Here is a 15,457-nt window from a genome sequence, read left to right on the forward strand (position 1 = left end):
TTTAAATTCCAACAATTGCGGTCGGTAGTGGTATCCAGAGCGAAGAAGCGAAGCAAGTTTCAACTCGCCTCGCTTATCGGCGTGGCCGTATCGCCTTCACTTGTTTGTTGATGTAAGCAGTATTTGGCTGTCTAGAATGGAGCTCGAAAGGGAACATTTTCGGGCAATGATCCTTTACGATTTCAAAAGTGGTTTGAACGAGACACAAAGCCTTGACCATTTGCAGGGGGCATTTGGGGACCTTTCTCCTTCCCGTGCTAAAATTTTCCGGTGGTTGGGTGAATTCAGAAGAGGCTGGACATCGCTTAAAGATGAAGTGAGAGCTGGTCGTCCGGCAACAGCTGTCAGATGAAAACATTGCCGCTGTGGAACAAATGATTCGAGAAAATTCTCGAACAACTTTCAAGGGCATTGAATCTACAGTAAACACTGGATCGCCAGCAGTAACAAAAATTCTTCATGATCATCTTCGGCTCGGGAAGGTTTCATCTCGTTGGGTGCTTCACACTTTGACTGAACAGCAGAAGCGCATGCGTGTGGAATGGTGTGAAGAAATGCTTGCAAGATTTGATGGAGGCAATTCTCGACGCATCTCTGACATTGTTACTGATGATGAGACTTTTATCTGTCAATTTGACCCTGAAAATAAACGCCAGTCTACAGTTTGGATCTTTCCAGACGAAAATCTACCCACGAAAGTGAAGCGACCGCGAAGTGTGGGGAAGAAGATGGTCGCAACTTTCTTCTCCAAATCTGGCCATGTTGCAACTGTTCCACTTGAAGAACAAAGGACTGTTACTGCTCAGTGGTACACCACTGTTTGCCTAACAAAAGTGTTCCAGAAGCTTCGGGAATGGCGTCCAAGAACTGGATTCCGTGGGATCCTGCTTCATCATGACAACGCGTCCGTACACACGGCCAACATCACAATTCAATTTTTAGAATCTACGGAGGTCAAACTTATGACTCATCCGCCGTATAGCCCTGACCTGGACTCGTGTGATTTTTTTCTGTTCCCCAGGATCAAAGATCGTATGCGTGGGAAGAGATTTTGCAGCCCTGAAGAAGCTGTAGTGGCTTACGAGAATGAACTTTCAACACTTGAAGAAAAAGACTGGCAACACTGCTTCCAAAAGTGGTTTTCGAGGATGCAAAAGTGTGTACAGTGTAATGGTGATTACTTTGAGAAAATGTAAGTGTTAAATTGATTTTAAATATGTAAGTTATTTCACATCTCAAAACTTTCGTAGTGACCCTTATATATCCAATTGGATGGTGCCCCGCCACATTGGAGCCTACAAGTGAAGGAGTACCTTGATACAGAATTTCCTGGCCGTGATGGGCCAATTAGGTGGCCTACACGCTCTCCTGATGTTACCCCTGGACTTCTTCCTGTGGGGGTATGTGAAAGACCTTGTGTATTCTAGTGAAAAGGTGCGTAACCTTGATGAACTGATGAACCGTATTAGGAATGCGATTGCTTCAGTAACACCTCAGATGTTACAGAATACGTGGAGAGAGAGAGATTGAGTTCACGCTAGATATTGTAAGAGTTACAAATGGAGCTCATGTGGAGTTACATTGAGTTAGAATAACTTGTAAGACCAAATAAACTTTTTGAGTCCTCCTTTAAAATGCATGTTTTTTTTTTTTCCTTCTGTATCTCTCACCATATTAAAGCTATACACTTTTAAAAACCGTCAGATCCATTCCGGACACCCTGTATTGTTATGCCCCATCATTCTTCCTTTAGAACAACAAGGGCATGTAATGAGTTTGTCTATTCTCTCTTGTCTTAATGTAACGCAATGCAATTATTTTAATGAAACTGTCCCAGCTTGCAATTGAAATTATTCTACATTACGATACTATGTGAAACTATATATGTTTGTTATACGTTAATTCTGAATATGTATCCTTTTTTCTCCCTGATCTTCATTTTTTTTCCCTCTGTAAACTCTGACAAATCTACAATATATACGAACTAAAAACTGAATTTTCTGGCTGCACAGACCACAGTGCAGTTCAACTAGATATAGCGTGGTCAGCGCATTGGCTCCCAGGCTAGGTTTGCCCACTTTTGGAAATGGAAATACCGGACTACTTATACTCTTAAGATTGTGACATTATCGCTCGTGAAAAATGTGAACAACCCGAAAAGTGGTTACTTCACATAAAACTTAGCGATTCGAAGTTCGAATTTAAATAACTTTGGTTACTTTTGAAGCATTTATTAATCTTACTTATTCCAAATTTTGGTTGAGTCGGCAGATGTAACTTTTGTAGTCTACCATCAATAATACATCGTAGTTATTTAAAACAGAAAAGCAAATATAGTTAGTAATATAATTATGGCACCCACAAAATATACTTGGAAAATAAATCTTACTAACTTCGCTGGGGCTGGTAATGTCTCATAATGCCATGTAGGCATTATGACACATACTTTTACTGGATCTGAATGCATTATTTAATTGGAAGGTGTATCTGAAGATGAAACAGTGCTAGCTGCGTTCTTGAAAATGCAGTTCTTGAACTAATTCTTAGCAGTTTTGATAAGTTCAGTAAATTTTCCTGCCTTCAAGTCTTCAGCAAATTCCGTGCACGACAGGTCAATATCAAAACGAATTATAAGCTCTGTTTTAACCATGTTCATCGACAAACGATTCCTTTCGTCACTCCAAAATAATCTGGATGGAACAGAGAATAGAGCTAGTAAAAGGAAAAAAATACCGGACATTTAACATCCGGTTTTGAGGTCGTATCTAATACCGGACAAGGTCAAAAACCGAATTGTCCGGTAAGATATCAGACAGTTGTCAAGTCTATTCCAGATGCCATTATTTCTGACTTATTTCACCGTTGTCCACTACCTTTTAATTCAGATATCTCTCTAATTCTCTAATAAAGTATACGATAGCAAATGTATACTTTTACATTTTGTGTTTTTCAAGCATCCCTCTCCTCCACAGAGAATTAGAAACTAGTGTGAGTCTTTTATGTGCCCTTATGAAGATAATTTTATTATCAAGAAACATATGAGAACACATAAAACATTTATTGAATGTAATTTTCAAAGTGAAACTCAACATCACGATTCTGTGACAAAAGATTTTCAGCAGCTGTTGTGTACATTACTTAAATGTTATTGCTCATATTTTTGATAAGCAACAAATATATTAAGACTTTTATTGTTGAAATCAAAACAAAAACAAAAATTTCACTTTAGTATAAAAGCACATTTCTTAAGGTGTGTAAACATCATTGTCAACTTCTTCAGTGACAGAAGATCAAACAGAAAACAGACAAAATGCTTTCAAAGTTAAATCTGTTCTCAGTATTATTTAGTGGTGTAGTCTTCGTCTGTGCTGCCCACGTAACATCGCAACTGCAAAGCTGTTTGCAAGAAGCTGATTTCAGTTGCATGAAAGAAAGTGCGTTTGCCGATGTAGATCATTTGATCAAGACAAAGTCTTTGGACTTGGCGGACGGCGTAAAGTTGGAATATTCTGGGGACAATACAGACGCAGAAAGAAGCCTTGCGGACCATAGCTGGAGCTCTCTGTTGTTCAAAGTCTTTCCTACGCTGGTTCGTAAAGGATTATCTTTGAAAGTCAACGTGTTTCCTGGAGGCAATTTTGTAGTATCCAGGAGCCAAAAGGACAACGAAATCGTACATATGTCAGTCGAAACAGAGGACGACGCTACTGGTCGTAAGTAGTACACAATTGGAAACAACTAAAATTATTTTCACTTTTGTTTTTGCTCACTTCATATATATAAAATTTAATTCAAGTCTCGCGAACTGTAGGTTCTTCTATCATAGAGTAAGTTTTTGACATTACAGACACAAACTCACGAGTAAGGAAGGGACATAGCACTCCATTAGTGTTTGTACGTCGCAATCAATAGAAAGCAGTACGTCATTTAAAGCGTCAGTTATTGGCAATTGCTCCTCCTGAGTTTGAGACAGATATAATAAATTTTAATCAACAGTATACTTATATAATAATAAAAATATGACACTACTTATATCGGTTGAAAGTCTTCGTCCCCCCTGTAAAAACTAAAATGGCACTGCTGCTAGAAAGGCTTAATTAGAGATGCAATGAGGAATTTGTTGATTTGGGTATCTGCCTGGGCACTGCTTTAGTCTTCAGTCTCTACGTGTTGGTTCGCTCTCAGAGCTCTTAGTTGGATACAACTGAGATGTGGTACAAAGTGGCCTTGTAACAGAATGATTAGCAAGTATTGGATTGACTTCGGTGCACGTGATCCCGAGCTCAATCCCTAACAGGGAACATACTTTTTGGTGTTGACCCAACGCCATAAAGTCACTGGAGAGTTGTTTAAATTAAAACAGTAACGAATCTCTGGCTAGAAACCCAGAAATGTTGGCCATATGTTCCGATGTGCTGACCGGATGTCACGAAATATACTAGCAGGCCATAGCATGTCATTGATTGTAATACAAGGAACGTTTCTTGTAGTCAGTGCTAATAATAATAATAATGAAAAAAAACTTATAATAATAGTTGACAAATAAGTGCGAGGTAAGGAAGGAAATAAATATGATGCGTGGGAAGGAAATGCGCGGGAAACGAATGGTTAAAGAGTAAAATATTTGTCTCCACTACTATCATATCATATTGTAGAAGGAATAAAAAATGGAAATCTATAGATGCTTAATATTACCTTGTTGAATTGTTCGGTTGCAAAAGTTAGTCGTTGATTCACACAGAGGGTTGTAGGTTGTTTTCGAGGAAAGAAAAAAAAGTGTGAGGGGAAGAAAATGATCATAAAATACGTATATCCATGAACACGTAAAATGGAGTTCACACAAGTTCACAATAATAGCAGATACAATACGAATAACAAGATCAAGAATTGATATGGGACACGTCATTTTAATGGAGAAAATGAGATGCACAGTGTTTTCGTTCTGAAATTCGTGGAAAAGAGACTTTTAGGAAGGCGGGATGATAACATACTGATGAATATTAGTATCAGGAGGTTGACAATAATGATCCACCCTAGACTTGTCTGGCATAAGAATAGGATGAAAGGTTTTACTTTATGTGGTGATGAATCTTCGGATTTAGTTACTTACTATTAAGTCTATAGCAAAATATAATGATTTTATGAAATCAAAATCAAAATCGATCCTCAACACGAATTGAGTTCCAACATATGAGAGCATAACATTTTAGTAAAGCACTGTACGTCCCATGGGTAGCTTGAGAAAAATGCACATAAACATATACACTCATAAGTGCACCTGCACGCATAAGGTTTTTTGGGGAGAAGTACTTAGAATATACATTAGAGATTTTTAGACAGTGTCATACATCAACATTTAAAGTTACTACTTTTTGTGCTCGAGCCTTTTAAATCGTTCTTAAATAAGAGCTTTATGGCTCTTTTTTAGTTTACCAATCTAAAAACGCGTTTACACAAATACTAATGCTCAAATCTAAATATGGTTAGTTGGACCCTCTAGTTTGAAACAGTTGAATTGGAACAATGCAGTTTTAAGTTGCAATTACGTCGTCACAAAAGTTTTAAATCAGCAATTTACATGCACGCTAGCGATATCTATTGGAGTCAGGCAGGCAGGAAATGCAGATAGAAATATGTTTTAGCGTAACTGTTTACCATTAGGAATTAGAGTAGCCCAGTGCCATGTTTAGGGATTACGAATTAGATTTCTGGGCTTTTGGTATTTATGACCTGTTAGTCCCTCATATATATGAGGGATGACGTCCCTCGGAGATCATACTGCCCACCTAGGGAATTGGAGCGGAAGAAAGGAATGAGAAAGTGGCCTCGGACCATTATCTTAGGTACCATCCCGGCTTTTGTCTGATGTAAATGAGGAAAACCAAGGAAAAACCTCACTCAGGATGCTGGCCTGAATAAGCTGTTACACCAGGAGTCGAACCAGGGACCACTGGCACCACAGGCGAGAGTGTTAGCGACTACTGCTATACATAGCGGGGCCACCACTGCTATGTTAACTTTTTATAAACGAAATAATTTAGCTTGTATCTTTTAAACGTATGGTAAAAGTATAAGAAATTATAAACACACAAGATAAATATTTTGCGGGTTTTAATACCTTGATTTTCATCCCAAAAGTACTTTATTACTATTATTGTTGTAATAATTTGTATCCCAAACTATTTTTTTTAATTTATGTTTCTTTAGCTGCCTTAGTGGAGTTGAACTCTCTTAGTTCCTACCCGCGGACACACTGTTAGTATATACTAAATAAATAAGAATAAATAATTTTTTACTAATATACATTTCCATTGCTATACTAATACAAATCATTCTTTCACTGTTACACTAGAAACTTATCAGTTCCCCTTGCAGAAGATAAAATTATCTAACTTGTAATGCAAAATACTTGTTAAACTTTTATTTAACTATGCATGAACATACCTACTTACAATAGTCAGACGTTTATCTCTATAAGTAATGTATGTCAATGTGTTATCTTAGTTGATTATCTTACTGAAGAATTCACTTAAGAAAGTATTTTGTTAAGTTTGTGGATGCAAGTACTCGTATATATTCAATTGAGCATTGTGTATTCCGTACTGTTAAATACCTCCAAAGTTATAATGAAACAGTTTCTTCCAGCTGTCAATTATTGGCAACGTACTCTCTAGAGCCACAGAAGTCTGTTTCCTTTTCGATTTTCTATAAAACCACTCAAGAGAATCCACCTTCAAGCATGTTATTTTGTTCGACTTAAAATCGACTAATATATGTATTATATTTGGAAAATATTTTAGTTAAACTCAAGCCAGCGCTAGGGAATTCACCGCCCAGTGCAATAGTATAATTTGTCATCCCTTCATCCACCGCAGCCACGATTTTAAGTATGTTGCTCCATCATAATTTTAGTATTGTTAATGAAAACACAAAGCACTGATAATAATAATGATAATATATTATTAATGAGTAGAGTTGTAGCGTCGTTGAAAATGTATACATTTTTTTTTTTTAAAGTTTAATGGCCCATGATTATGCTTCGAGGCTAAGGAAATGGAATCTTGAACGTCTCACGATACTCTTTAAGCTAAGGGAGACGATGATTAAGGAAAGTGAATGATAATGGGAAAATGGCGGAATGAAAATGTAGGAGGAAATGGGAGTACCCCGAGAAAACCCACAGAAACGATGTTGTCCACCACAAACTTAATTGGCATGAGATCGAACCAGGAACCCCACATATCAGAGGTAGATGCTCTACCATCATCGAGGCTAATGGAGACAGTGATGACGGGGTTAAATGATGAAATATGGGAAGTAGGAGTAAACGGGGGAATACCGATGAAGCCCACATGTATGGTGGGTGTTCACCACAAAGCTCTCTTGGTGAGAGCTAGGATCGAATCAAGAATCCTTTAACCCAAAGTTTGTTAGGAGTGAAGTTTGAACTGCTCTAATTCCAAATTGTTCAAGCTCTGGGGGGAGAGGTTTGGATTCTAGAGACAACACTGTAATGACAAACGGTGCATATTATGCTTAAGAATCTTCATTTAGTAGACTTTATGTATATGAATGAAAATAACAAGACTCAGTGTTGATAAAGAACGTTAACTAACTTCGAGGGGGTAGGTGGTTCCGCAAGTCTGTGTACTGTTTCTCGCAAGCCCATTTCTGTACATTAATAGGTAATGGGGGCTTTAAACTAATACGCGGCATAGATAATCTGACCAGTACTTTCCTCTCTGGGTTCGAGAGAATATGAAGAAAACTGAATATTAAGAAGGAACAATGAAAATAAAATGTTCAAAAGAAAAAAGTAATTTTTATGAAGCAGAAGGATATAAAAATGTTCTGAGTGACATTTTTTAAAATGCGTATCTTCAAAACTAATGATGTACGTACATATCAGTTGTTGAATACGCAGTAAAGAAAATCATGTGTGTAGAATGAAGTTCAAAAGAAATTAATGAAGAGAGTAATAGAATTAATTATATGAAGTAAATGGCTTATCAATACAGATGGCGTTGACGCTAGCTATGTTGTGGTAATTTAATTAGGAAGCAGCTCCGATAGAATTCTACTTTTGTAGTCAATGATAATAGATGGCGACACTAATACTCAAACATGAAACCTATACCGGTATACAGTACAGTACATATTCTGTAAACTATGAGTTCTAATAACAGACTTGCAAGTGGAAATGATGAATTATCAATTCTTACGTTAGAGAAAACTGTAGGCTTCTGCCTAGATATTGTTTCTAGGTTCAACCAGTGGCGTACGTAGAAATTCGTCAAGAAAAGGGTTCAAAGCCCCAGGTTCACATAATTTCAGATGTATATACACATCTTAATATCAGAACAATCAAGCTCAAGGGGAAAAAATTAAAAGCTGAAACTCCCCTTTCCACTGAATCCAACTATATCTAAATCGAAAATGTCCTAAAACCTCACTCCTGATAGAGGGTGAAACCCTCTCTAGAGAACTGGTCTTTGATTGTCACAAAAAAGAAAAACAATTTTTTTTTTATCTGTACCAGATCATCTTGAAACATGAACAGTGAGAACCTACTCATCTTTATTTTTTAGGGAACACAAGTTCTTTGAAATGAACTGAATTTGATTTTACTGATTTCTGCTTCAGCCCTAGTTAAATGTCTTTCCTTTTTTTTTATGTATATACTTTCGAGTGACGAAGAAGAGAAGGAAATATGGTGATCGTGAAAAAAAAATCGAATTTAATATTTCAACGGATTTACTGCCCACTCGCCACGAGAAAATCTGTGACGTAGGTGTATCACATGTTTTAAGCTGTCGATTTTACTGCTCATTCACGTGCTCTCTCACTCAAATATTATTGATACACTCACCCTCAATTACTAACTGCTTCACAGTCACGCTCACTCGCTCTCGCCCTCACCTTCTACCGAAATGGCGGTGAGTGAGGGTGAGAGTGGTCTTTACGAGGGCAAGATGAGTGAAGATGCACATCTCTGATTTTTACAACATTAATGTGCCAAATGCTCGAAGTGGGAAAACGGTATTCCTTTAATTTTTAAACCAGTACTTTTTAAAATGACAGATTTCGTACCATTTTTCTTTTTACTAATCCAGAGCTATACACTGATGTAAGAAGAAATGGAAGAAACAAGTTATAATTGTTCTCCTCTTTTCTTGGTCTACGTCGAATGTTGTGTGCCATACTATCTAGCATCATTACATTTCAATTAACCTTATATACCATATGCTACTAATTAACTCTATGTCCTGAGGAACACGGCGGTTCGATGTCGAATTCACAAAAGCTCTCCACTGACTTCTGCCCTTAGGCAATTGGACCCAATTTCTATGTTGTAGTACAATTTCTGCTAGATCCATCTTGATATTTTTCTTACATCCGTTCCTAGATATTCCTAATGGTAGTTTTCCATTTTAGTTTGCAGTTAACATTTTGAAAGCCTTTCTACTTCTTTCCATTCTCGTTACATGACCTGTCCACTTGAGTCTCTTAGACTTAGTGAACTTGACAGTGTTAGATAAATTGTATAAATTATGCAGTTCTTCGTTATGACCATTCTCCATTCTCGTTCCACTTGAATTCAAATATTTGTCTCAGGATTTTATTTTCAAATATTTTCAGTCTGCGTTCTTTCTGTCAAAGTAATCGATTATGTTTCGCAATCATCGTTTTATATATTTTATTCTTCAAGTTCTTTGACATAACTCACGAAGACAAAAGAGTTTGGACTGAATAATAACTATTTCTCTGTTTTCATTTGACTTTTGATTTCTTTGTGGATATGGCTACCAACAAGAGTTTAAAAATCATGGTATATTATGCATATAATTTTGTGATATGATGTATAATTATAAAATGAAATTTAAATTGATAAGATTGTATCAATTCTGTTTAATGTTACAGGTAACAAGGAAAAGAAGAAGTTGGGATCGTCTATCATGTTGTTTGGAGGAATTTACAGCACCCTGATCACCCTGGGCCTGATGGCAGTTAAGTTTCTCGCCTTCAAATCTGTGTTGGTAGGAAAAATCGCTCTCGTTTTAGGAGCTGTTTCAATCCTTTCAAGGATATTTAGTCAGAATCAACATCCTCAAGTGTCCTACGCGTACGAATATGCTGGAAGAAGTTTGGGAGATGATGTAGTCTACAACTCAATATCCCAACACTGAAAGATGATTTGATAAACGGAAACTGAATGCGAGAACTATGTAAGTATAAAGAATTAACATTATCTAATTATTTTAATTGCATGTTTTAGTCTTTAAAAAAACTCTCCGAGTTTCCCTTATTTTCTTCTTTTTCTTTCTTTTGGTAAATAACTCAATGATAATAAACAAGAATTCTGCGCTATATTTTAATATTCACAAAATGCTCTTAAATGAAAATTATTATTTTGTTAACATAATGAAAGAAGCGCGAATGACGCTATAAAACGTTCTCCTATATTTCTGTTCTGGATAGGAAGAAGGGCTGAAGTAAGTTATTAGTTCATTTTGTGCATGCTATCTGGTTCAGTGATTAAATTTTCCATGTTCTTTATTATCTTTGCTATTCACTGAACTTCTAAAAAAACTGTAGTGAAAACCAAAATATTTCCTTCTATTTCTCTATTTCTATTTCGAAATTACTTAATATGAATAAAGTAGCAGCAACGCAACTAATAATCTAATAAAAATCTTTAATTTAGTCCCATGGGTATACTTTTCTAGACTAAAGAAGACGGATAATTAATGAAAATGAGAATGAATTATTATGAAAGAATCAGCAGGATGAGAATGGGGCAGAATAACCGAGAAACCTATGAACGCACATGGCCTGGGATCGAATCAGGAACCCCTCACACTAGAGATTAGAACTCTATTACTGAATTACCGTACCACCACTACAACACAGCTAGAATTCTATTTTATAGAAGCATGACGGAGAGTGAGGAAATGAATGAAGCTGTACTTTGTAATGACAGACATGCAACAATATTGATTGATATTACATTTCATAATTCCATTTCCTATGTTTGTCAAAAGGAATTTTTGTATTACAAGGAAGAACTGTTAATATAATAATTTTAATGGATGTAAGTTCATTGCTTCAGTAATTTTTGAGCTGCCCCTAAATCGAGTTTTCGTACCTTCTACGAAATAAGCACATCATACTGAGTTAAGTGACAGTTTAAATTTGGCTACACTGTATGTAGTTCTCCAGATATAAGGCGTACAAGAAAATTTTTGATTGAAATATATTGGATCTTTTGATCTACCTGTATAAAGGGTTTGTGTAATCAGAAATAATATATTCAGTGAAGGTCTTGAAAAAAAAGTCACAAAAAGAAATAAATGTTATCGTTAGAAGCTACGAAAAGAAAGCTTGTACTAATACCTAATGTAGTAATTCTTGTATCAGCTTTCTGAATCTGTAGGCCCTATAAAGTTTTATTTCCTTAGTTTCTAGCGAATTTTCTTCCTCTTCTTCTTTTTAGTTTTTTACCGATGGGACTTCCCTCAAGAGCTTTTACTGAATATACTTAACACTAATAGAATAGAATATGTGAAAAGTTTCATGGAAATATTTGCTCTCGAGTTGAAAACTAACTCAACACAAAAGTTTTTGCTGTACTGTAAGAAACACAACTTAAACCGTACCATACCTTAGTATGCACTTACAAATCTGAATCTTTTAAAAAATATATCCAAATCATTCTTAATTCGTATTTAATATGACACCAGCCGGTACACTTTATTGTATTGAAGAAAATTATTTGTTTCAGAGGACTTTCATTGCTTTATTAACTGAAAGTATGTTTTTAAGAGAATTGTCTTTAATGCAAAAAATAGAGAGTTATTAATAGGTAGGAAACTTCTTTACAACAGTTTCATTTGAATAATACCTGATTATTACTTCACGCCCTGTGACTTTAAGTGAATATTATTACTTTGTTTATACTTCTAAATTACCGCTTTAATGTGATTAACTAATTAACGTATTGGGCCATGAAATTACTTCTAAACTACAACTTTCACTGAACTCAAAAATAAGAAGTCTTATTTGAGATGTTAAATTAAGCTATGTTTATTAAAGGCTATATGTAAAACCTTAGAGCTACCCCTAAATAAATTTATAAAGAAAGTTTTATAAAGTTGAGATGTAATATTTCTGGCGAACGACGTGATTTTCAATATTTTAGATTCTTCTGCTTCATGGTTGAGCTATTTAATTTTCTTCCCGTGGCCCCGCGTAGCGTAGTTGCTAATGCTCTTGCCTTCGATGCGAGCGGTCCCGGGTTCGATTCCCGGTGGGGTCACTTGGTCGAAAACGTGTAACACGCTTTTTCAGGCCAGCTACCCTGAATGAGGTTTTCCTCATTCACACCAGGCAAATAGGTGAATGAGGAAACTTAAAGGTCCCAGGCTGCTTCCTTCTTTCCCCAAACCTTTCTCCCTTTCCTTTCCCTGGATAGTGTACTCGCTGAGAGACGTTATCCCACAAAAACCGTGACGGGCTAAATGACATTAGATGCTGAAAGCCCAGAAATGTAAAATCCTAATCCTTAATTTTCTTTCCTTCTCTTTCTCTTTTTTGTTTAGTTTAAAGTCCCATCATTACGCACTGACAGTAAAGGAAACTATGATAACAAAGAAGTGACGGAAAAAGTGTTGCTCACGAGACGAGAAATAATGTTTTCTCGGTTCGTCTCAATTCACGAAGATTTATTTCTAATCTCATCTTGATTCTAAGAAAACTTTTTCTCGTTTCATCTCAATTTCTAAACTTATGTACGAAATTTATAACCTTGGACATTTTTTCTTAATTTCATGAAGAAGTAATCAGAATCCTTTCTATTGACGTGAGGTTCCATAAAGTGTTTTCATATAACAACATTGAATCCATATTTACTGAGCTTCTTCGTGGCTAAGCGGTTAGCGTACGCGCTTTTGGCGTGGGAGATCCGGATTCGATTCCCGGTGGGAGCTCAGGTGGTTCGGATTCCACCTTAATCAGTAGATCCCGTCTCATATAGCCTTGCTGCTGAAAATGACGTTAAACTCAAAATCAACTCAACTCCATATTTACTATTTTAATATATTGTGTATTGACTTGTGCATTTTTAAACATTGATAAATGCTCTTCCTTATGCGCTTACCATCATTTTGTCAACTTACAATTCTTAAACTGTGACCCGTGTAACAAGAATATTGTTTAAGATCTAAGTCTTGATTGAACTAGTATTGCACATGAGACTCAACAAATCTCTGGTTTCGTCTCATTTCTGGACACTAGAATTACTATATTTCTTGCTTCGTCTCGAATTTGAAAATGTAATTCTGATCTTCTTGTTTTCGAGGTGAAATTAGAAACTTTCCATTTTCTCGGCAACACTAGAGGAAAGTGAGAGGAAACGGATGAACCCCAAGAAAATCCACACACATTAAGTTTATCCACTGCTCGTTCACATATTACAATTCATTTTAAGCAAATGAAGTGAAAAAAAATGTTAGTTTAAGTTAAGACGTATCATTAACAAAAGTGAATGATGAGGAAGAAACTGGTGGAATGAAAATGTTGAAGGGAACATGAGTTCTCGGTGCAACCTCTCTAATCACCACCATTGTAATTTCAGATGTGTTGTTTCAGTGTATGTGTGTTCTCGTCTTTATTCCGATCACAGTGTCCCAATATATTTTCTGTTTCAACTTCTAGACCAACTTCAACTAGACAGCAAATTAATCTACTAATCCAGATAAGCTATTCCCTTAATACCATCTCGCAAAATCTCTTCTGGATTTAATTTTATCTGATAAGAATTAAAAAAACAATATTTTGATTTGTAGACATTTTGTAAAGTTTAATATTAACATGGAATATGTATATAATTAATAGTAGGATTGCAATCATTTAATATTTTTTTTTCGAAGTATTCAAAAATTTATTATCATACTGAGTTGATTGTATGAAAGCTTCTCAGTTACGGAAAGAGAGCTGCCAATCATGTTAGAATTATTATTATTATTATTATTATTATTATTATTATTATTATTATTATTATTATTATTATTATTATTATTAATAGTGGCAATTGAGGATTAACAAAAGTTGTATCTAGTTATAATGAATAAAAGTTTACTGTTTAGTCGTATGTAGCAGTTTTTAAGAGAGTCGAAAATGAACAGGAAAGGATATATTTTTAGCCACAGAAAGAATTATATTATCTTTTAAGTATCTTGATAATAACCTTCTAATAACTATTTTTTTTTATTACAGATTGAACCGTCATCCAACTTACTCAAGGAGGTCTTTCTATGATAAATATTCAGTAAATTATTGTTACATTATTTATGTATTGTTCAAAGTTTAATATTTAATAATAAAGTTTTCTATATATAATAATCATTCTTCTCATTTCGTTGTACAAACAATTAATTGTTCTAGTATAACAATCATATGGTAAGACAACATCCATGTTTGGATCGACTTATTGGATTTGGACTATCGACTGGACTTTCGAAGAAACGTTTCTCTTATCATTTTCAATAAACTTCATATTCAATAACTAGCTGATTCATACTAGCTTTGCTATCCTAAATAACTTAAGTTAGAAATACCAATCACGGAAGAGAACAACGTTTAATAATAATAATAATAATAATAATAATAATAATAATAATAATAACTTGTAACAGTTTCACCAACTAACTGAACATATTGGCTTCATCAGACACTGTCATATCAAGCCAATATGTTCAGGTGGTTGCTGAAACTGTTACACAGTTATTATTAAAAGAAACATTATTTTGTTCAAGGATTTGTATTTCCAGTTTAAATATCATATTCAGAAGATTTCTAAGAGAAAATATTCTCTAAGAGTAACAAAGCTAGATTCTATGATATATACTTGATAACGTCGATTTCCGAAATGCAAAGAAAATAGTGGGGAAATATTTTCCAGAAATTAGAACTTTCTATTTTTGTTGAACAATAAACTCATATTTTGCCGACGTAGACGCAAAAAAAAAAAAAAAAAAAAGGAAACAATCGTGCAGAATTCTGTTTTTAATTAAATATTCGGAATGTGACAAAACATTTTAAAATGATCCTTGTGATTTTATATTTATTTTCTTCAATTTTATCTTATTTGCATTTATTTATTTATTTATTACTAGTTTATTTGTTACTTTCCATCTTCTTTTGAGTATGGTTCAAGTTTACCAAAATCGGAAATAATGCTTTACACTTGAATGCTTACTACAATCTTTAATTAATTTTAATAAATTAATGAATTATTACAGTATTTAATTATATTTGGTAAGAATACGTAAAAATTAAACGAAGTATTTTAGTTTAACGTCCCACGTTTATAGCCTTCAGGCTAAACGAGATGTATGATTAATGAAAGTCAATTATTGTGAAATTATTATTTTCTTATGCTCCCCTACCGGGAATCGAA

The 15,457-nt window shown here is 34.9% G+C and overlaps 1 protein-coding gene across 1 annotated transcript; it reads left to right on the plus strand.

The window, feature by feature from the left end:
- Positions 1-3,310: 3,310 nt before the first annotated feature.
- LOC145679135 (uncharacterized) lies at positions 3,311-14,396 on the plus strand. Its single transcript, XM_081749728.1, has 3 exons — positions 3,311-3,713; positions 9,922-10,226; positions 14,275-14,396. The coding sequence occupies exons 1-2, from the start codon at positions 3,311-3,313 to the stop codon at positions 10,185-10,187; spliced, it is 669 nt and encodes a 222-aa protein (XP_081605854.1). The 3' UTR covers positions 10,188-10,226; positions 14,275-14,396.
- Positions 14,397-15,457: the final 1,061 nt, after the last annotated feature.

Source organism: Thermobia domestica, chromosome 2 (assembly GCF_964235325.1).
Source record: "Thermobia domestica chromosome 2, izTheDome1.hap1.1, whole genome shotgun sequence".
Lineage (NCBI taxonomy): Eukaryota > Metazoa > Arthropoda > Insecta > Zygentoma > Lepismatidae > Thermobia > Thermobia domestica.

What these genes read in the sequence shown, in the direction of transcription:
- LOC145679135 (XM_081749728.1), top strand. Translation starts at nt 3,311, where the DNA reads ATGCTTTCAAAGTTAAATCTGTTCTCAGTATTATTTAGTGGTGTAGTC. An exon ending in AGAGGACGACGCTACTGGTC is followed by an intron (nt 3,714 to 9,921) that starts GTAAGTAGTACA and finishes TTAATGTTACAG; the next exon opens with GTAACAAGGAAAAGAAGAAG.